This window comes from Crocuta crocuta, unplaced genomic scaffold (genome assembly GCF_008692635.1).
Source record: "Crocuta crocuta isolate KB4526 unplaced genomic scaffold, BGI_CrCroc_1.0 scaffold282, whole genome shotgun sequence".
Taxonomy (NCBI): Eukaryota; Metazoa; Chordata; class Mammalia; order Carnivora; family Hyaenidae; genus Crocuta; species Crocuta crocuta.
The window spans coordinates 1,449,151-1,469,561 of NW_027529174.1; the positions used below are offsets into that span (position 1 = coordinate 1,449,151).

Sequence of the window (20,411 nt, forward strand, 5' to 3'; positions counted from 1 at the left end):
CCCTCGCACGTGCTCTCTTTCTCTTACTCTCTCAAAAATAAACATTAAAAGAAATTTTTTAATACAAAAAATAAACTTAAAAACAAAACTGAACATACCTGCTGGCAGCTCTCTAAATCGTAGATATTCCATTGACCGTGTAGTCACAAGTGGTTTTTGAGGATAATATAGAACATGGGCCAGTGTATCCATACGAACATGGAAGTTGGTGATATAAACTCCCATAGCCTGCTTACCCATAGCAGACTGGTATGTGTTTCTAGGGGACTAAAGGTAGAAATGAAAAGCAGAATCAATGGTAATTTAATGCTTCTAAAAAACAGAGTCTACAGGGTACGACATAAATCAGAAATATGACAGATAAAGGTTATGTTTTTTTCTGAAAGAGAAGTGATAACCATTTGGAATAATTAATTATGGCTCTTAACAGTGAAACAAACCAAAAAAAAGCATATTAAATGCTGATTCCATATGAGTTCACAGCCTTTTGATCAACACACTTTTCTTTAGGGAAAAACTACAGATCAGTGTCTAATTTGTATTCTACTTCCCCCAATTCCTCACGAAACAGAAGTTAAAAAATTGCAACCAACCTGGTTATGATCAGGAAAGGGAATAATAGATGCACAGACACCAAGAATCATCGATGGATGAATCTCACAGTGTGTATATGTGGAACAATAAGCTACTTCTTTCTCCTGTAAATCATCTGGAGTCATGGCAAGCATCACAGTTTCTTCTTCTAGAGTATCAATGTATTCAACTACCCCACTGGCCACAAGATCCTGCCAACTAAAAAAGAAGAATTTACTTTGGAGAGCCTGGGTGGCTCAGTTGGTTGAGTGTCCAACTCTTGATTTCACCTTGGGTCATGATCCCAGAGTCGTGGGTTCAAGCCCTGCATCTGGCTCTGCACTGAGTGTGGAGCCTGATTAGGATTCATTTTCATCTCTCTCTCTCCCCCTTTCCCTCTCCCCTGCTTACACACTCTCTAAAAACAGAAATAAAACAAACTTTAAAAGAAAAAAGAAGCATTCACTTTATTTCCTTATCTACTGAAGTATTTTAACTAAGCTTCTTGCTTAATAAAGAGAATTCTTATATGGGGGCACCCAGGTGGCTCAGTTGTTTAAGCATCCAACTTTGGTTCAGGTCATGATCTCAGTTTGTGAGCTGGAGCCCTCCATCAGGCTCTCTACTGTCAGCACAGAACCAGCTTCAGATCCTCTGTCTCCCTCTCTCTCTGCTCCTCCCCTGCTCTAAGATAAATAAGCATTAAAAAAAAAAAATTTATCTACATGTACAGATACAGAAAGAGTTCCAAAGAAGGTATATTATTAATAGTGAAAAAAAAGCAAGTTACTATAAACAATACACACGAAGTATGATCCTATATCTATCACTATTAGTTTGTCTTGCTTTGTTCTAAAGGGAACTATCTGAACTATTTGTGGGTGTATGAGTATGGGTTACTTTTTAAGAGGAGAGTATGAATTGGGGACTTTTCTGTATTTTTATTATACGCATTGTTTGAAGTTTCTTCATAATAAAAAATACACATTAAATATTGTTAAAAATTTTAAAGCAAGTTCATCTTTTTATTAAATTTGCTATCGTATTCATATTACATGTTATATAATTTCTACTACATAAGTTATTTATTATCAGGCTTTAACATGTCACAAAGACTTTTATGCTTTGACAAAACCCTACAAATACTTTACTTGATCATAAAAATTAAGAGAAACAAATGTGACCATACAGAGTTTCTTTTTGAGGCAATGAAATATTCTGGAATTAGGCAGAGGTGATAATTGCACAATATTATGAATATACTAAAAACCACTAAACTGTATACTTTAAAATGGTTAATTTTATGTTATATGAACTTTTTTCTCACTGGATGTTCTTACCTGTAGTTGTTATATTCTCTCTCTTTCAATTGATCAATATGTCTCTTCTTTAGAAGTAGTTTTTGTTTTTCCACAATCAGAAGAGGCCTACAAATACGGCCTGCATCTGTATAGATCCGGATCTCCCGCTCTCGAATATCTCTTATCATAGAAACCTGTATGTAAAAAGACAAAAGAGTCTCATGAACTTTTATTTTCTCTGTATCATTAAGACTTAGCTAAAAATATAATAACATTTCTAATAAATTTCTGGAATAAACAATTATCAAATAAAATGGACAAATCTTGGGGCAGCTGGGTAGCTCAGTTGGTTAAGCGTCCAACTCCTGATGTTGGCTCAAGTCATGATTTCATGGTTCCTGAGTTCCAGCCCCATGTCAGGCATCACACTGTCAGCACTGAGACACCTCTCTCTGCTCCTCCCCCGTCTGCATGCACGTGCATGCTCTCTCAAAATAAATAAACTTTAAAAAATGGACAAATCTTAGTTTATCATTGTTCAATATACTAAAAACCTAAGTATAATTTAAAATTTTATAAAGAATAACTAACCTTGGTAATCATAAAGCTCAACAATATCTGGCAATAATGTCATTCAAGATAAAGCAAAACAAAAAATATATTTTTGTCATCACAAACACTAGATATAACAATTTATTTTGTCTCTTTGATAATTACATAGACTTTGCAACCTTTCAGTAACCATCCCTGTTATCATTTTGCATTGATCATACTTTCTCAGAAATAAGCCTGACTTCCGACACTTACCTGTCAGACAAATGGTTTATAATCTACCCGTCCAGGGAGCGCCTGGGTGGAACAGGCGGTTAAGCATCCAACTTCGGCTCAGATCATGATCTCACAGTTTGTGGGTTCGAGCCCTGCGTCGGGCTTTAAGCTGACAGTCAGCTCAGAGCCTGGAGCCTGTTTCAGATTCTGTGTCTCCCTCTCTCTCTGACCCTCCCCTGCTCCCACTGTCTCTCTCAGAAACAAATAAAACATTAAAAAAAAAATTATAATCTACCTGTCCAATATAGCAGTCACTAGCCACATGTCGCTATTAAGCACTTGAAACGTGGCCATTCTGAACTGAGAGATGCTGTAGTGTACAATGTGTATAAATTACACAGTGGATTTCAAAAACAGTACCACATAAACAAAGCAGAAACAGACCCATATAGACAGAAAACAAACTGATGGTTACCAGAGGAAGAACTGGGAGGATGGGCAAAAAAAGGGTAAAGGGGAGTAGGAAGCACAAGCTTCCAGATGAATGAACAAATCATAGTTAAGTGGTACAGTGCAGGGAACATAAGTTAATAGCATTATAATAGCATGTATGGTGACAGATGGTAGCTACATTTCTGGTGAGCATAGCATAATGTATAGAATTGTCAAATTAATTTGTTATATACCTGAAACCAATGTAATACTATGTGTCAACTACCCTTCAATAAAAAAGTACCACATAAAAATAAAGAATAAAAAATTTCTCAGAACTACTAACTAGATGTTGAAATTACAGCTTTGTATAGAACAGGTCAAATAAAATATATTATTAAAATTATCTTCCTGTTTCTAATTTTTTAACACGGCTCCTATATCCATGTGTAGCTCACATGATATTTCTACCGGGCAGCACTAGAAAATATATTCCCAGAAAACATATTTTATTTTTCTCACTATCTACTTATTTTTGAGAAAGTGTGTGCAGTGGGGGAGGGACAGAAAGAAGAGGACGAAGGATCCAAAGTGGGCTCTATGCTGACAGCAGCAAGCCCAATGTGGGGCTCAAACTGATGAACCATGAGATCATGACCTGAGCAGAGGTCAGACACTTAACCAACTGAGCTACCCAGGTGCCCCTATTCCAAGGAATTATAAAAAATATTTTGGGCAGGGCACTTTGCTGGCTCAGTCAGCAGAACATGCGACTCTTGATTTTGGCTCAGGTCATGATCTCAAGCCTCTCACTGGGCTCCACACTAGGCATGGAGCCTGCTTAAGATTCTCTTGTTCCCTCTCCGTCTCTGCTCCTCCCCTTCTCACCCTCCAAAAAACAAAAACTGGGGGTAAATTTGCAATAAAGAACATAATAATTATGGGGCACCTGGGTGGCTCAGTCAGTTTAGCATACAAGTCTTGATTTCGGCTTGAGTCATGGTCTCACAGTTCATGGGTTCAAGTGTGATGTCAGGTTCTGCACCGGCAGTGTGGAACCTGCTTGGGATTCTCTCTCTCTCCATTTCTCTCTCTGCCCCTCCCCCACTCACACTGTCTCTCTCTCTCTCTCTCTCTCAAAATAAACTTTAAAAAAAATCACCTAGACTTCTGACAATGTACTCTACAATTCAAGGGAAAGAGAGAAAGGCCAATGTAAAGAAAACTATCACTAGTCTTATGCCTTGTTTAGAAATCCCATAGAATCAGAGGCGCCTGGGTGGCTCAGTCGGTCAAGCGTCTGACTTGGGCTCAGGTCAGATCTCACGGTTTGTGGGTTTGAGCCCCGCATCGGGCTCTGTGCTGACAGCTCAGAGCCTGGAGCCTGTTTCCAATTCTGTCTCCCTCTCTCTCTCTGCCCCTCCCCCACTCATACTCTGTCTCTCTCTGTCTCAAAAATAAACTATATTAAAAAAAAAATCCCACAGAATCATATACTCTTAATTAAAGACTCACTTCAGATACAATGATGTCCATCTGTCGCCGCAACTTTCTCAAGGTGTTCATAAGTTGTTCTGGATCTTTGTGTATTCCAACCCAACAGCCATTAACAAAAATCTTGGTTGCACTAAAATGTGAAACCAAAGGCATTTTGCAGTTAGTAACTCTATACTAAACAATAACCAAAGATTAACAATAGTTCCAAAAAAAGAAATCACATCTATACACACTCAGCAATAGCTGCAGGAGAAATTTCTTCTAAATTTTCCATGCTCCATTCTTCTAAAAATTCCAGAATTGGAGAAGGTTGAGATCCAACTGAAATATAAGCCATCAGGGCTAAATTCTTCACAAGTCCAACAGCATGGCCCTATGAATAAACTAAGTATTACTCATATGGATTTAACATACCTATCAAAATTCTTTTCCATAAACATTTTTTCTTCAATTTGATTTCAGGACTCTCACCTTCTAAGAACAAATCCATAAATAAAATATTAGTTCTAAAACCACACAACATATTACTTACTTCTAAAAGTAATTATATATCCTATATAATTATTGGTAGACGTTTTGTCCTGAATGTAAATTCTAACGTATTACCTCTGGGGTCTCAGCAGGACACACCATTCCCCACAATGTATTATGCAATTGTCTTGGTTTTGCTAGCTTGCCATCTCTACCAATAGGAGAATTTAAACGACGCAGGTGAGAAAGAGTAGATGCAAAAGTCAGGCGGTTTAACACCTAGAAAACAATAGCAAATCTTTAAAGTTGGGGCATTTCTGTTACTCATACTACCACATTTTTAGCAAATACTAGAATGAGGCAAAGTCACATTTTTACCTATATCAACAGACTGTCAAACTCTCCCTAGCCCTCCTTTCTCCATCCTTTCCCTGGATATCATTCATCCCATAACTTGAGTGCCTCTCATAACAGAGATGGCAAATATGTGATATACAGTTCTAGCATAGCCACATAAATGTTTTGCGTATGATCACCTCCAACCACTAGGATGTTAGTTCCACAAGGGTTAGTGCCCCTAACCCCCCACTGTTCACAGGTCAACACTGTACTGTACTTTGTACTTTGGTCAACTTCTAATATGGAGCTTTTAAGATATAAAAATTTCACTAATGTGGACCGTCTAATGTCTTAGCAGCTACACTAATTTATATATATTAACTATCTTGCTATACGCCAAAACTTTAATCTCTCTTGAGTAATGCTAACAGCTAATTTAAGGAAAATTTAATTTTCATAATTCAATCTCCTCCAGTGCTATTACATTTAAGAAAAAAAAAGTAAAATAATTTACATTCAATGAATAGAGGGATCTATTAGTCCCACAACTTTTTCCTATCAAACCTGTAATCACAGTCAATGTCCTTACCTGAGATACTCCAGCTCTGGCTTGATGAGCTTTCTTTTGGTCACCCCAATTTCCAGTAGCTAAAGAATATTTTAGGCCATCAGATATAATCCTTGTTTTAATTGCCAATTCCAAGTTAAAATCTTTTCCTCGATCAATAAACTTCTGTGCATAGATCCGTACTTCTTTAAGCAAATTCTTAAACATACTGCCAAATAAAATGGTATTTTAAATATGAAAAGGTCAACAACATGCATTCTCAATATGGACAATTCTGCCCACAAGGGGATGAAAAGTAGTTGGGGTAGAGGGAGAGAAGCATTACTACTTTTTATGTAAAAAGCACTAATGTACTTACAGTACATAAGGACACATGAGGTGAGCCAACTAGGGAAAAAATGTCAGGCTCTTTAGCAGGGTGAAAACAGAAAGCTGAAAAACACTAATCTACAACACACTAAACAACAGAATACAAAGAAAGAACTAATGCTAATATGATCTTTTTCATATTAAGTTGTTTACATATTTTGTTTTTAAAAATAACTTTTCTGAATATAAAAGTGTTATATGTTCATTACAGGAAGTATAGAAAATGTAAAAACATAAGAAGAATAAAATAAAAATCGTATTATGCCAATACTGTGAAACAACAACCGTTAATATTTTGATAGATTTCCCTCCAGCTTTTGTGTTTTTATAAAATGCAAATGCAGGACTAAAAATTCCAGTATCATCAGTACCTAGAAAATCAAGGCAAATGATTTATAAAGCTACCAGAGAAATAAAGAAAATGTAAACAAGTAATAAATTGCCCTCACAAACTTGAAATTCACAAACATAATGTAGAACAAAATCTGGGCAAGTGGTAAAGAGAATGTAGCCAACTTCATATGGATGCCAAGACAGTTTAGGACCTTCATTAGTGCAAGGACTAATCTAAAATGAAATCTTTCTATTTTTAACTGGTATCATTCTCATTCCTTACCCTCTGAATAAGAATGCAAGTAGTGGTCCAGCAAGATCCAATCTTTTGTTTCCATAGTGATCCCTGTCATCTAATTCTCTTCTGCCCAAAGCTGCTAAAAGCAACCTATGAACCATGTACCTTTATAAAAAAAAAAAAAAAAAAAGGAAGGGAGAAAGAAAACATATGGCTTTTGGCTTTTTAAAAACCTCTTAAAAACACCATTCTGATTTTCTTTTAATTTTTTTTTTTTTTTGAAAGAGAGAGCATGGGTAAGGTGGGGAGGGACAAAGAGAGAGGGAGCAAAAATCTCAAGCAGGCTCCACAATCAGCATGGAGCCTGACGTGGGACTCATCTCACCACTGTGAGATCAGGACCAGAGCTGAAAAAGAGTTAGTTAGACACTTAACCCACTGAGCCATCTAAAAACCCCTTTGATATTTTTAACTTTAAGAAAAACTCTCTTGGCAAAAAATTTAAAATGATATTGAACATACCCCAAGAAATAAGCTTTTTTGGTCTCACAAAAATCACTGACACCAACATGAGGGAGCATTTCTTTTTGTAGGACTTCTTTTGCGTATTTAATTCTTTTCTCTTTAGTGACACCAGGCTTTGCCCCTCTTGAGCCAATGAAATTTAGTGCAACATTCTGTTCTTGGATGACAAAAGCTTCATCCAGAGAAGGTTTCACCTATCAGACAATTCAAATGAAAGTCATTTTCACCTTAAGTCAACTGAAACTTCAATTTGTAACATTTTAAATATCCCTATGTACTAAAAGAATATGCAAATATTTTTTAAAAAAACAAGGAATTAACAAAATCTTAGGACCTGAATACACTTTTAAGATCTACAGATCTCTGACAAAATCCACTCATCAACACAGGCAACTCTACTTCCTAAAAAATTACAAATAATTCCATACAAAATAAAATTACATTTTAACAAATGGCAAAACAAAAATTCCTTCTAAACATCTTATACCAATTTAGAGAACTTTTAATAGTCAAAATTAAAATTTACTAAACTGCAAATGAATAAAAGTGCCAGACTATTTTCAGCCTTAGTTTAAGAGGTTTTTAACCTATAAATAAAACCACTGTTTTTGTAAAGAAGAGTATTTTATAAAGAGCTACATTCCATACCTGCCATTAAGTAAACTGTGGCCTCTGAGCAGCCAGGTAATCAGTTTGCTCATCTACAAAGTGGCTAGATAAAATAATCACTAAGTTTCACTCTAGTTCTAACATTCCAAAATTCCAATTTTACACAGTAATGAGCATGAGGAATGAGGAGTAACACTGAGTAACTTTGGCCGCTGTAAATACACTTTACTCCTATCAAATTTACTCAAATGCCTTTCCTGCCTTTGACTTCCTATGTCTATTTATCACTGATCCTCACATTTGAACATCTGAATTCCAATCATGGAACCAAAGAGCAGAAAAAGGTAACATAAAGCACTCAGTGTGAGGCCACAGTATGGTAAATGAAAGTGATCTTTTTAAATCATTATTATTGTTATGAAATTGTTCTGTTAAGGTTAATCTAGATTTGGAAAAAAGAGTAACAATTATTTTCAGAAGAAAAATTAAAGCACTTTTCAACAGTGAATGATGGACTCAGAGACTACAAAAAGTGGCCAAAGCTTCAAAAGAGCTAAGGGAACAGAAACTAAAAAAAAAGAAAAAAAAAAAAGAAAAAAAATCATAAAGCAAATTAGCTGTTTCATTTTACTAAGAAAATTCCAGTTTGAATACAGTATGAATCCAGTTTGAATCACTTGGGATGCCTTTTGGATAAAAACATGTAGTTTTCTTTTAAATACTTAAATACTATCTTTAAATATTTAAAAGAAAACCAAAAAAAAAGCATATGACTACTGATAAAACTTGAAGTAAAATCTAGCCAGAATCCATTTTTCTCATGAAACTGCATCAATGCTCTAAAAACTAACATGTACTCACTCCACCATCTCACTTTGTGATCAACATTTAGCCTCCATTTAACTTTTTTTTCCTCTATCTTAAAAACTCCACATAATTCAGGATAGTTTTAAGTGTATCAACTACTACTGAGACAAGAATTATGAAAAACAGTGACAAGGAAATGGTTGTTTATCTAGACTCAAAGAATCTTCCGACAAAATTAGTAACTTTAGAGGAACCTAAGACACCACTGCAAAGTTAACATTACAAATAATAGGACAAAATTCTATCACAAGACTCCTGATGCAATGCTGTGGGAAGCACACATTACTCCTATATTTTTCCTGCCAAAAAAAGCATAAATTGAATGTAATCATGAGAAAATACTAAAAAAGCCCAAATGGTGGGAAATTCTACAAAATAACCGGCCTATCCTCCTCTCCAAAAGTTTCAATATTATGAAACACTGAGGAAAAAGACAAGGAAAGATTTAAAGAGACTAAAGAGACCTAAAAATGACATGCAATACCAAATCCTGGACTGGATTCTGAACCAGGCAAAAAACCATTAAGGACGTTATTAGGACAACTGGCAAACACCTAAATAAGATCTATGGCTTAACAGTACTGTACCTAAGTTAAAGGTTATGATTTTGGTAACCATATTATGAATATGTAATGAATGTCCTGGTTCTTAGGAAATGCACACTAAAGTATTTCAGAGTAAAGGAAACAATGCCCAAAACTTACTCTCAAATAGTCCAGAAAAAATTAATTTGTTTATATAGACAGAGAATGGTAAAACAAATGTAGCAAAGGTCACAATGTAGCAAGGGTAAACTAGTGAATCTAGGCAAAGAATATACAAGAATTCTTTGTGACTTTTCTATAAATTTGAAATTACTTCAAAATAAAAAGTTTTAAAAAAGACGAAGTTGTATCAATAATCCAGTTTCCTTCTTTACTAAATTGCACCAGGCTGGTATGCTTTTTGATTTTCCTTACTAAAGCTTCCTCTTGCTGCCATCAGTAAACTTCTGGCAACCTCTAGTTCTTAGGACTATTTTACACAGGATTGTCAAGAAAGAAGCTGAGACAGGCTGAAGGCTTTTGCTAAATAGTAAATGGCATGAGACTTCTGACAGCTAAATTACTCTTCAGCTGCTCTGAAGAGTAGCTGCTCTACTGTGTTTTAAGATTAAGGACAGTCAGTAACTTTAAACCTCTTGTAAAACACTACAAAGACATTTTGCTTTCACATTTACCATTTCCATCATCTCTGGATCTTCAAAATCATAAATAATATGCTCTAAAATATCTCTGTCAGACACAAAGCCTAATGCTCTGAACACAATAATGATAGGGACTTCCTGCTTGATGTATGGTAGCGTTGCCACAATGCGCTGACCAATAGCACTCTTTTTTGCACCCTGGAAAAATACAAATCATTAGAAGATCAGTACAAAGAGATCACAGCCATATAAAAACACCATGAGAACCATTCATATACATGCTCATTGTATATATTTCAAAAGAAGCATACCTCACAAACTCTAAGGAACATCCCATGGCTGCTTTCCAAAACTACTGGAACAGGTTTACTAATTTTATGAACAGGTTGATCATTTAGAACTGAGAGAATTTCCATCCTCTACTATCTGCCTGCCAAGATTCTCTCAGAATTACTAAATACTGTATTTAGAAATTACATCTGGCTACAAAAGAATATGAACACTGATCCCACATCCTCTCCCCCCACAGAAAACAAACACACACACACACACACACACACCTCTCTGAAAGAAAAACATAAGGGCTAAAAAGAAAAAAAGAGACAGAGACAAACATGGGGAAAAAAACACAGCAGAGAAGGAAAAACATTAACTCAGAGCTGATCGGTATCTCTCATTTGAGGTTTCTAAATTAACAAATAGCTTTTTTTAAATTTTTTTTTAAAGTTATATTTATTTCTGAGAGAGAGAGACAGCGTGAGGAGGGCAGGGGCAGAGAGAGAGAAAGATACAGAATCTGAAACAGGCTCCAGGCTCTGAGCTAGCTGTCAGCACAGAGCCTGACACGGGGTTTGAACCCACAAACTGTGAGATCATGACCAGAGCCAAAGTCATACACTTAACCAACTGAGCCACCCAGGCGCCCCAACAAATAGCTTCTTTCACACAAGTTTCTTTTTTCCAATTTCTCTTTAATTCTACACACATACAAAAACAAAAAGTTACTAACCTATAATGACATACTATCAACTGACTCTTCGTTTTAATTATATTTTTTTCTTCAATATTAAGCTCTATCTTCTCTTGGCCTCATAACCCTATATTATCATGGTCCCTCTCATAAGAATTTTTGTCTCTCTCCTCCTACTTTAGGCCTCCTTCCGTAGAACTCCCATCTTATGGCCGTTCAGTAACAACTGTTCACAATTTCCAGGAGTGCCTGGGTGCTCAGTTAAGCATCCAACTCTTGGTTTTGGCTCAGGTCATGGTCTCTCGGTTTGTGGATTTGAGCCAAGAGTTGGGCTCACTGCTGTCAGCACGGAGCCCACTTGGGATTCTTGCTCTCCCTTTCTCTGCCCCTCCCTCCCTCTCTCTCAATAAAATGATATCCAAATCTTCATCTTTCTCTTTTTCCTATACGCTTAACCCTCATGATCTCCAAATGCTATTTGGTTCTTTCTACTTACATATCTAGGAGATGATAAATGTTCTACTGGAGTAATCTGCTACAGAGCAACAAGTAAGTAAAACAATAGCTGCCACATAACACTAACAATATAGTCCAGAAAAGCTTTTTTGACTAAGAATGCAGCCTGATAAACCCTAAGGCTAAACAAGGGATGCCTGGGTTGCTCAGCTGGTTATGCATCTGACTCTTTATCTCGGCTCAAGTCATGATCTCACGGTTAGTGAGTTCAAGCCCTATTATCAGGCTCTGTGCTGACAGCATGAAAGCTGATATTCTCTCTCTCACTTTCTCTGCCCCTCTCCCACTCGTGCTCTCTCTCAAATAAACTTAAAAAAAAATCATAAGACTAGACAAAAAGAAGTAAACCCAAACAACATCAAATCCCAGTCCATACCTGTCCTCCTCTCGCCAGCATGCTAACCCAAATAGTACTGGTGGGGCGGGAAGAATTCTCCAGACATGATCTACACTCTCCTGTGTAGGCATATTTAGAATCCTTTTTGGCAAACACATAGACTGTGTTTGTTGCCATTTTTTCTTGAGCAATCAGAACCTATGTGGACAATAATAAAAAAGTTACGCCATAAAACCCACAGGTCCTTGAATTAGAAAGAAGAGTAAAAAATCTGCATCTTAATTTAATCTGACCACAAGAGCCTACTGAAACATCAAGTCTTGAACTTTACAAACTTCTAGTGTTTATTATATACTGCTAAGTAAAGTTTTGGTTTACAGAAGTTTAGCTGTCACACACACACCCCCTTCCCCCCAGATAACTTAACTATGGCTTCCAGGTTATTCTGTATACAAGCTTACTTTTCAACTATCATAATTTAAATCTTTATTATGATTTTAGAATTTTCTTTAAATAATGATTACTATACCTTTTCTGATCCATTAATAATGAAATATCCACCAGGATCCAAGGGGCATTCATTTAACTCACAAAGATCACGATCTGTTAAGCCATTCAACAGGCAATAAGTTGAACGTAACATAATCGGAATTTTTCCTATAAAAGTTTTCTGATGCTGAGTTTGAAGTTGTTCTTCACCTTCTTTAATGACAGTTTTGGTTATGTCAACATAAAGGGGAGCAGAATACCTTTAAAAACAAAAAGAGATTACAACTAAGTAATAGTAAGACATTTACTAAAACTCTCAACTGGTTAAAATTACATTTTATGAATGGTTTTTCAGTATCAGCTACTGGAAAAATTCTTACGTGAGATTTCTTAATCTGGCCTCATTTGGCATCATTGGTGAAGGGGCACCATCTCTTTCCCAATGGGTAGGCTTGGAGAGGTAAATTTGTTCAAACTTCAGCAAATATCTTGGCTAAAATAAAACCAAAAAACATGAAAAGGGTAATTTTTATCCATAAAAGTTTTAATGATTCCATTTTAATTAACATTAACATTTTGAGTAGAAGTAGCTCAAGAAACTGCTGAAATTAACCCACTTTACTTGTATGAGGACCTTCCAAAGCAAACATTCACATTCCATAGATGTCAAGTTTTATACTTAATTGCTTTCTTAAGGCAAAAGACAAAGAGACTTAAAATATCCCAAGTAAATAAAGACTATGCACATATCTCATGTGCTCTTGTGTTAACATCAAAAAGAAGAATTTGTGTTAATGATCTATATAGTTTTATGTGCACTCTCCTTAGTTAAGATCAGAAGTATAAAGTTACCAGAAAACAAAGATAAATTCAGACAATTAGGACCATGCTCTAATCTAATCAACAGACCACCAAAAAATAATAATATAATAATAAGCCTAACTCCAATTAAATATACAAAAAATTCTAATTATTCTTTAGTTTACATTTATTTTGAGGGAGAGAGAGAGAGAAAACATGAGTGGGGGAGAGGCAGAGAGAGAGAATCCTAAGCAGGCTCTGCTATGTTGGCACAGAGCCTGACACAGGGTTCAAATCCAAGAACCATGAGATCATTACCTGAGCCAAAATCAACAGATGGATGCTTATTAACCAACTGAGCCACCCAGTTGCTCCCCTAATTATTCTATAAAAAGGATTGGTAACTTCTGGGCACCTGAGTGGCTTAGTTGGTTAAAGGGTCTGACTTGAGCTCAGGTCATGGTCTCATGGTTCACGTGTTCAAGCCCCCACATCAGGCTCTACACTGATAGTGCGCAGACTGCTTCAGATTCTCTCTTCCTCTCTCTCTGCCCCTCCCCTGCTCACACATACTCGCTCTCTCAAAAATAATTAAGTAAATTTAAATAAATAATATTTTTAAAAAAGGGACTGATAACGTCCAACCCTGCAAAAAAAAAAAAAAGTTTCCAATTAATATCTATTTGCTCCCCAATAAAAGATCTGTAACAACTTTCCAGAGATACACCAATTGTGTGGATTTCTCTCCAAACCAAATCTCAGAAAGGCAGACAGTGGGACTAAGCAGACCACTAACAGTAAATTATTAACACCCAAGTTTCCCAAACAGGAATAGTTAAAAGGGCTAAGAGAACTGATGGTGATCGTGAACCAGAAAGAACCCATCCCTCTGCTCCTTATTTCTACCATCACCCTAGTCTAGAACATATTATCTTAAACCTAGGTTATTCAAAGATTTTCATCTGTCTTCAGCCTCTTCCCACAACTAAACACCATCTCCAAAGTAACCTTTCTAAAATAATGCTTTATGCAAATACTTTGACAGTCTTTCAATAATTTCCAATGATATCCAAAGCCTGGCAATCTTGTTCTATTTTACCTTCTACTAACACCTATCAAAAACAGATCAAGCCAACAAAACAGATCAAATAATATACTGACTGTTGCAGTCATTCTATCCCAAAGCCAAATAACACCAAGTACTTTCTTGTTGATCTCACTAAGCATCTTTTTTCTCTACTAAGTCCTACCCAGCCCTTCACAGTCAGCTTAAGTCTCTCCCCATCTTTTCACTAAGTTCAGATACCCTTCAGAAATCTCTTCCTCCAATAGTCCTCAATAGTACTGGCACTCTGAATCTGTTATGTTGTATTGTTCTCTTGTTTTGCAAATGCCAGAAACAGAAAATGTCTTAAGGATTAAAAAAATAAATAACTTTTTTATGCCCATTTTTCCAGTACAGTGCCTGAAGAGCCAATTATTTTTGTTCTTAACAGCAAGTCTATGCAGCATCTCCAGCTAGAATGAGAAAAACAGGTCAACCCTTAGAAGCTTACTACAGAAAAGACTGAACTGGCTAGATATAAAAGGACTGAACTGGGGGCTCTCCCTGACTCACTTTTTCGGTTTCCCCATCTCTCAAAGCCCACAATGCTCCCTCTCTTCTTCTCAAAAACTACGGACAGCCATTATTTTGGACTACATACTTCTTCACCATCACACCTGTAAAATCAGATTATGAAATTAGACCCTTCCTATGATTTGATTTTAACAATGCTAAAAACACAGGTATGTGTAAACAAAGACTATAAGAAACATGGAAAAACTGGGGCACCTGGGTAGCTTAGTCGGTTAAGCGTCCGACTTTCGCTTAGGTCATGATCTCGCGGTTCGTGGGTTTGGGCCCCGCGTCGGGCTCTGTGCTGACTGCTAGCTCAGAGCCTGGAGCCTGTTTCAGTCTGTGACTCCCTCTCTCTCTGACCCTCCCCTGCTCACGCTGTCTCTCTCTCTCTCCTAGAAATAAATAAAAACCTTAAAAAAAAAATTAAAAAAAAAAAAGTGGAAAAACTAAAATAGCTGGTATGTTTGGGTGATTTCCCTTTATAATCTCTTACATTTTTATGTGTTTCTTACAAAAAAAAATAATCAAGGATGGGTGCCAGGGTAGCAGAGTTGATTAAGCATCCAACTCTTGATTTCGGCTCAGGTCATGATCTCACTGTTCCTGAAATTGAGACCTCAGTCAGGCTCAGTGCTGACAGCAGGGAACATGCTTGGGATTCTCTCTACCCTCTCTCTGTTTCTCTTTCTCGTGTGCTCTTATGCTCTTATACTCTCTCTCAAAATAAATAAACTTTAAAAAAAGTTATAAAATAATAAAATGGGGAAAAGCCTTTCAAATACATTTTATGATTCCTTACTGTGAAAGAAAAGGGGGCTTTCTGAAGCAATATGACTACTTGCGCTTACTTCTCTTGGTAGTTCATCATATTTCTAAGTTCTCCCTCCCCAACTATTAAATCTCTACTATCTGAATAGATAAGATTAGAGTTTTGGACTACTTGCATCTTTCCATTAGGAAGAATAAGTCAAGAGCTTCTTAAAAATGCTTTAAGTACCCTGCTAAAAACACCTTTTTAAACCTTCAAGCCAGTTGACAGAGGGACTGAAATTTCAAATCAATACTTTTCTTTTACATATGTTACTTTGTTACAATAACCATCTTACCGGCTCTTCAACTTCTCCACTAGCATGCTGAGCTTCAGCTTGTAGGTCTATAGGTGGGGCATCTTCCACAATTCTTTGAACAGACATCTGAATAAACTCATCAAAAGAATCCAGCTGTTGTCTGACCAAGCCTTTCTCGTCAAAATAGGAACTGGGAAAATATTTGGTTTTATAACCAGTTACAACTCAGTGATGTTTTCTGGCATATTTCCTCATTTTAATTAAACCCAACAAATATATCATTAAATACCAACCACCTTATGTCCATCATTATACCAGATACTATGAGGTATCCAATAAAGGGGTGAGACTAGGAACACTTTCAAGTTTTCGTAGATCTTGTTAAGTTTAGGGAACAAGACTGATGGATAAAATAATTAAAACACAACATAAGAACTATAGGAGGCCCTAATTATAAATGTCCTTATAGGGGCACCTGCGTGACTGAAGGGATTAAGTATCTGACCCTTGATTTCAGCCCACGTCATGATCTCACAGTTGAGATCAAGCCCCGTGTCCAGCTCCATACTGGACATGCATGCAGCCTGCTTAAGATTCTCTCCCTCACCCTCTGCACACTCACAGAGTATCTACCTAGTTATTTTTTCCTAGCAAGATGCCTCTTGGTGTTATAATACTCAAACATCAAAGAAGATACCAATATCTCAATACAAAGTTTTTATAGCCATGTTTAATTATAAAAACATAAACTTATATCCCCAAATTTTAATACATTTTTAACAAAACAAGGTTCCGGGTACCTGGGTGGCTCAGTTAGTTAAGAATCCAACTTTGGCTCAGGTCATGATCAGGTCATGATCTCGTGGTTCATGAGTTCAAGCCCCGTGTCAGACTCTGTGCTGACAGCTCAGAGCCTGGAGCCTGCTTTAGATTTTGTGTCTCCCTCCCTCCCTCCTTCTCTCTCTCTCTCTCTGTCTGCCCCTCCCGAACTCACATTCTGACTCTCTCTCAAAAATAAACATTAAAAAAAAAGTTACTTTTCTTGGGGTGCCTAGGTGGCTCAGTCGGCTAAGCATCTGACTTTAGCTCGGGTCATGTTGTGAGTTCGAGCCCTGCATTAGGCTTTCTGCTATCAGCACAGAGCCTACTTCAGAGCCTCTGATTCCCCCCACCCCATGTTGGTCTGTCTGTCTGTCTGTCTCTCTCTTTCTCTCTCTCTCAAAAATAAACAAACATTAGAGGCACCTGGGTGGCTCAGTTGGTTAAGTGTCTGACTCCTGGTTTTGGCTCAGGTCGTGATCTCATGGTTCATAAGTTCAAGCCCCACACTGGGCTCCACACTTGGCAGTGCAGAGCCTGCTTGGGATTGTCTCCCTCTCTCTCTGCCTCTCACTCACTCTCTGTTTTCCAAAATAAATAAACTTCAATAAATAAAAAAAGAAAAGTTACTTTCTTACCTATTGGTAAGGCTTGTGAGTTCTATTACATTTTAATTACATTTAGAATTCGATGGGAATTTGGGTTACACTACAACCTAATGTAACTTTATCAATTTAAAATAATAAGAAAACTAAGGAATCAAATTAACACCAGGAATGGAAAAACAGGCATCACATGCCACCTGACGGACTACAAAGAGAACATCACTGCTGCCAAAAGTAATCATCTAAACCGAATTATAAGGAAACATCAGACAAAGCCAAACTGAGGGGCATTCTAAAAAGTAACTGGCATTCCAAAATGCCATGGTCAAAAAAAAGAGAAAGACTGAGAGATGGTTCTAAATTGTAGGAGACAAAAAAATAAGTCATGAAAGCTAAATGTAATATGTAATTCTAGATTGGATCCAGGATCAAAAAAAAATTATTTTGCTACTAACAACATTAGTGAGACAAGCAAAATGTGGATATCTGTAGATTAAATTATGGTATTAACATCAATTTCCTGAGAACTTATGATTATGTAAAAGACTGTGTTTAGGTCTGCAACAGACTCTCAAATGTCTCAGGGAAAAAATATGTAGAGAGAGAAAAAAACACAAACTGTATAAGGTTAACATCTAGGGAATCTGAGTGAATGTGTACATAAATTCTTTGTGTAACTTTTTAAGTCTAAAATACTTTAAAGGCTCAAGTTAAATACATAAATAGAGAAACCAGCTCTCATGGAGCATATACATATAAAATATCTAGTTTTCAAGAACAGAATAAGCAGGAAATCCCTTACAGTTTACTGTGCCTCTTAAGGCTTATTAAGTCTAAAAAGTTACCTGATTACAATCCAGCATGCTTCTTGCCACAAGTCTGGGGTGATTTCATCATCATCTTCATCATATTGCATATCTGCAAAAACCAAAAATATTGTACTCATGTGCAATAAAATCCTAATAGTTAACATCTCACTCCTATGGTTTGAGGTAGCAGAAACATTTACTCTCTGCTAAATAAAAAACAATCCTTTTACCCCATTTCTTTAAAATTTCAATTAACTGAGTCATCACTAATATATAATATACATAGGTATACATCTATGTATACAAAGGTCTACGTCACATAGGTATTCTCCCAATATACAAAGAGGCTTCATTACAAAGGTTCGATGTGAGTTGTGTGCCCTTTGTTAATACTCCATCTTCTCCAGAAAGTCCATGTAATTCTCATGAAGAGCTAACTATAATAACTAGGAGCAAGCATGTAGTCCTCTGATTAATAAGCTCCTCAGAGGGGCACCTGGATGATTCAGTCAGTTAAGGCATCTGACTCTTGATTTCCACTCAGGTCATGATCTCACGGTCATCAGATCAAGCCCCAAGTTGGGCTCAGCATTTACAGCGCAGAGTCTGCTTGGGATTCTCTTTCCCTTTCTCTCTACCCTCACCCCCCACTGCTCGCACACACTTGTGCACTCTCAAAATAAACATTAAAAAAAAAAAAATAAGCTCCTCATAGACCGGAGTGAAAGAATAGAGTAGGGGAGTAAAGCCAGAGTAGTGTTCCAATAGCTGGGCAATACCTTAAGGTACAATGGTCTATTACACCAACATTTCTACATGTAATGTGTGACAGACTGTATTTTCTGAAGACGACCACACCTATATCTTCTGTTTCACATACTCTTTTATAATGTTGTCTTGATACACCTATCATCAAGATATAGGTCTATGTTGCCTCCTCTTAAATCTGGATGGGTTGTTGACAGTGCCAAAACTAAGATAAATGCAGCTGAAGCCACACTATGGCTTTAAAAGCTATGTAAGAAAACACGATGTAGCTCCACCCTGTTTGCTGAAACAGGATTCTGGAGTTCTAAGTGTCTGTTAATTAAGTCCTACTACTCTAAGGCCTGTATAACGTGAGGAAGCCCAAACTATATGGAGAGAACACTTATAAATGGTTCAGTCAGCAATCCTGGTCCTTCAGTCCTTCTAGGCTAGGTGCCAGAAATGTGAATAAACACTCCAGATCATACAGCCCGCAACTGTCAACATTCAGCCTTTAAGTCTTTGCACTGAAACACTGACATGGAGCAAACAAGTCATTCCTACTGTGCTCTGTCAAAATTCCTGACCCACTGATTCCATGAACACATTAATTTTTAAGCAGCCAAATTTTAAGGTAGTTATGCAGCAACAGTAATATGAACAACAGGACATTTGAAAACTCAGAGTATATTAGTCCTCTGATATTAGTCTCATCTCCTTATGTAAGAAAATAAGTGTGTGAGGGACACCTGGTTGGCTCAGTCTGTTAAGCATCTGACTCTTGATTTCAGTTCCAGTCATGACCTCACACTCATCCCCTCCCCCCCACCCCTCACCATCCTCTCTGGGCATAGAGCCTGCTTAGGATTCTCCTCTCTTTCGCTTTCCCTCCCTCTGCCCCTCTTCCACCCACACTCTCAAAAAAGAAAAGCTGTATTTTTGTTTTTATATTCGGATTTATATATGTAGTCTGCAAAACTTAAGAATTTTCTATTTTAAATTTAACACACATATTCAAAATAAACTACTTAATAAATGCTTCTTCAATGGACTGGACTGATCCCTACACATGGTGGGAGGGGTAAGAAAAACAAAGGTATCTAAAATAGCTCCGAGATACCTAGTTTTGATGAAAAATTAGAGGCTAACATCACAGCCACAGAGAAGCAAGTTAAAAAGGTAGGAAAAGGAGAGAAGTAAGGTCAGCTTTAGGTATACTTGTAACCATTTATCACTTTAAATACTTGCAAACAACTAGATATAAATATGAAGCCCAAATAAGGGTTCTAAATTACAAACAGGTGAGAATTATTTATAAACTGCTGGTAGAATATGGAGAGTTTATATAAAGAAGGAAAACTGAGGGGAGGAAATTAAGGAATACCCCTATTAGAGTCATGTGGAAAAAAAAAATGAGTCCATGAAAGAGGCTCATTTACTCATTCACCTATTCATCAAATATTTACTGAATGTATTTACTACATCCCAGGCATTGGAGACACAACCTTCAGCTGTATCCTCAGATTATCACTTATTTTGGGGGGGGGGGGTGGC

At 36.8% G+C, this 20,411-nt stretch overlaps 1 protein-coding gene across 1 annotated transcript in view; it reads right to left on the minus strand.

Annotated features, from left to right (window-relative positions):
- The window catches only part of POLR2B (RNA polymerase II subunit B), a 40,300-nt gene that overhangs the window by 16,242 nt on the left and 3,647 nt on the right, over nt 1-20,411 (minus strand). The window contains exons 2-16 of the mRNA XM_077757734.1: nt 18,147-18,219; nt 15,917-16,067; nt 12,769-12,881; nt 12,429-12,648; nt 11,939-12,097; nt 10,110-10,274; nt 7,412-7,608; nt 6,935-7,054; nt 5,971-6,157; nt 5,178-5,321; nt 4,805-4,944; nt 4,590-4,701; nt 1,914-2,068; nt 594-792; nt 99-267 (exon numbers count right to left, since the gene is read on the minus strand). Coding sequence (XP_077613860.1) covers nt 99-267; nt 594-792; nt 1,914-2,068; nt 4,590-4,701; nt 4,805-4,944; nt 5,178-5,321; nt 5,971-6,157; nt 6,935-7,054; nt 7,412-7,608; nt 10,110-10,274; nt 11,939-12,097; nt 12,429-12,648; nt 12,769-12,881; nt 15,917-16,067; nt 18,147-18,219 — 2,304 coding nt within the window. The remainder of the gene's footprint in view (nt 1-98; nt 268-593; nt 793-1,913; nt 2,069-4,589; nt 4,702-4,804; nt 4,945-5,177; nt 5,322-5,970; nt 6,158-6,934; nt 7,055-7,411; nt 7,609-10,109; nt 10,275-11,938; nt 12,098-12,428; nt 12,649-12,768; nt 12,882-15,916; nt 16,068-18,146; nt 18,220-20,411) is intronic.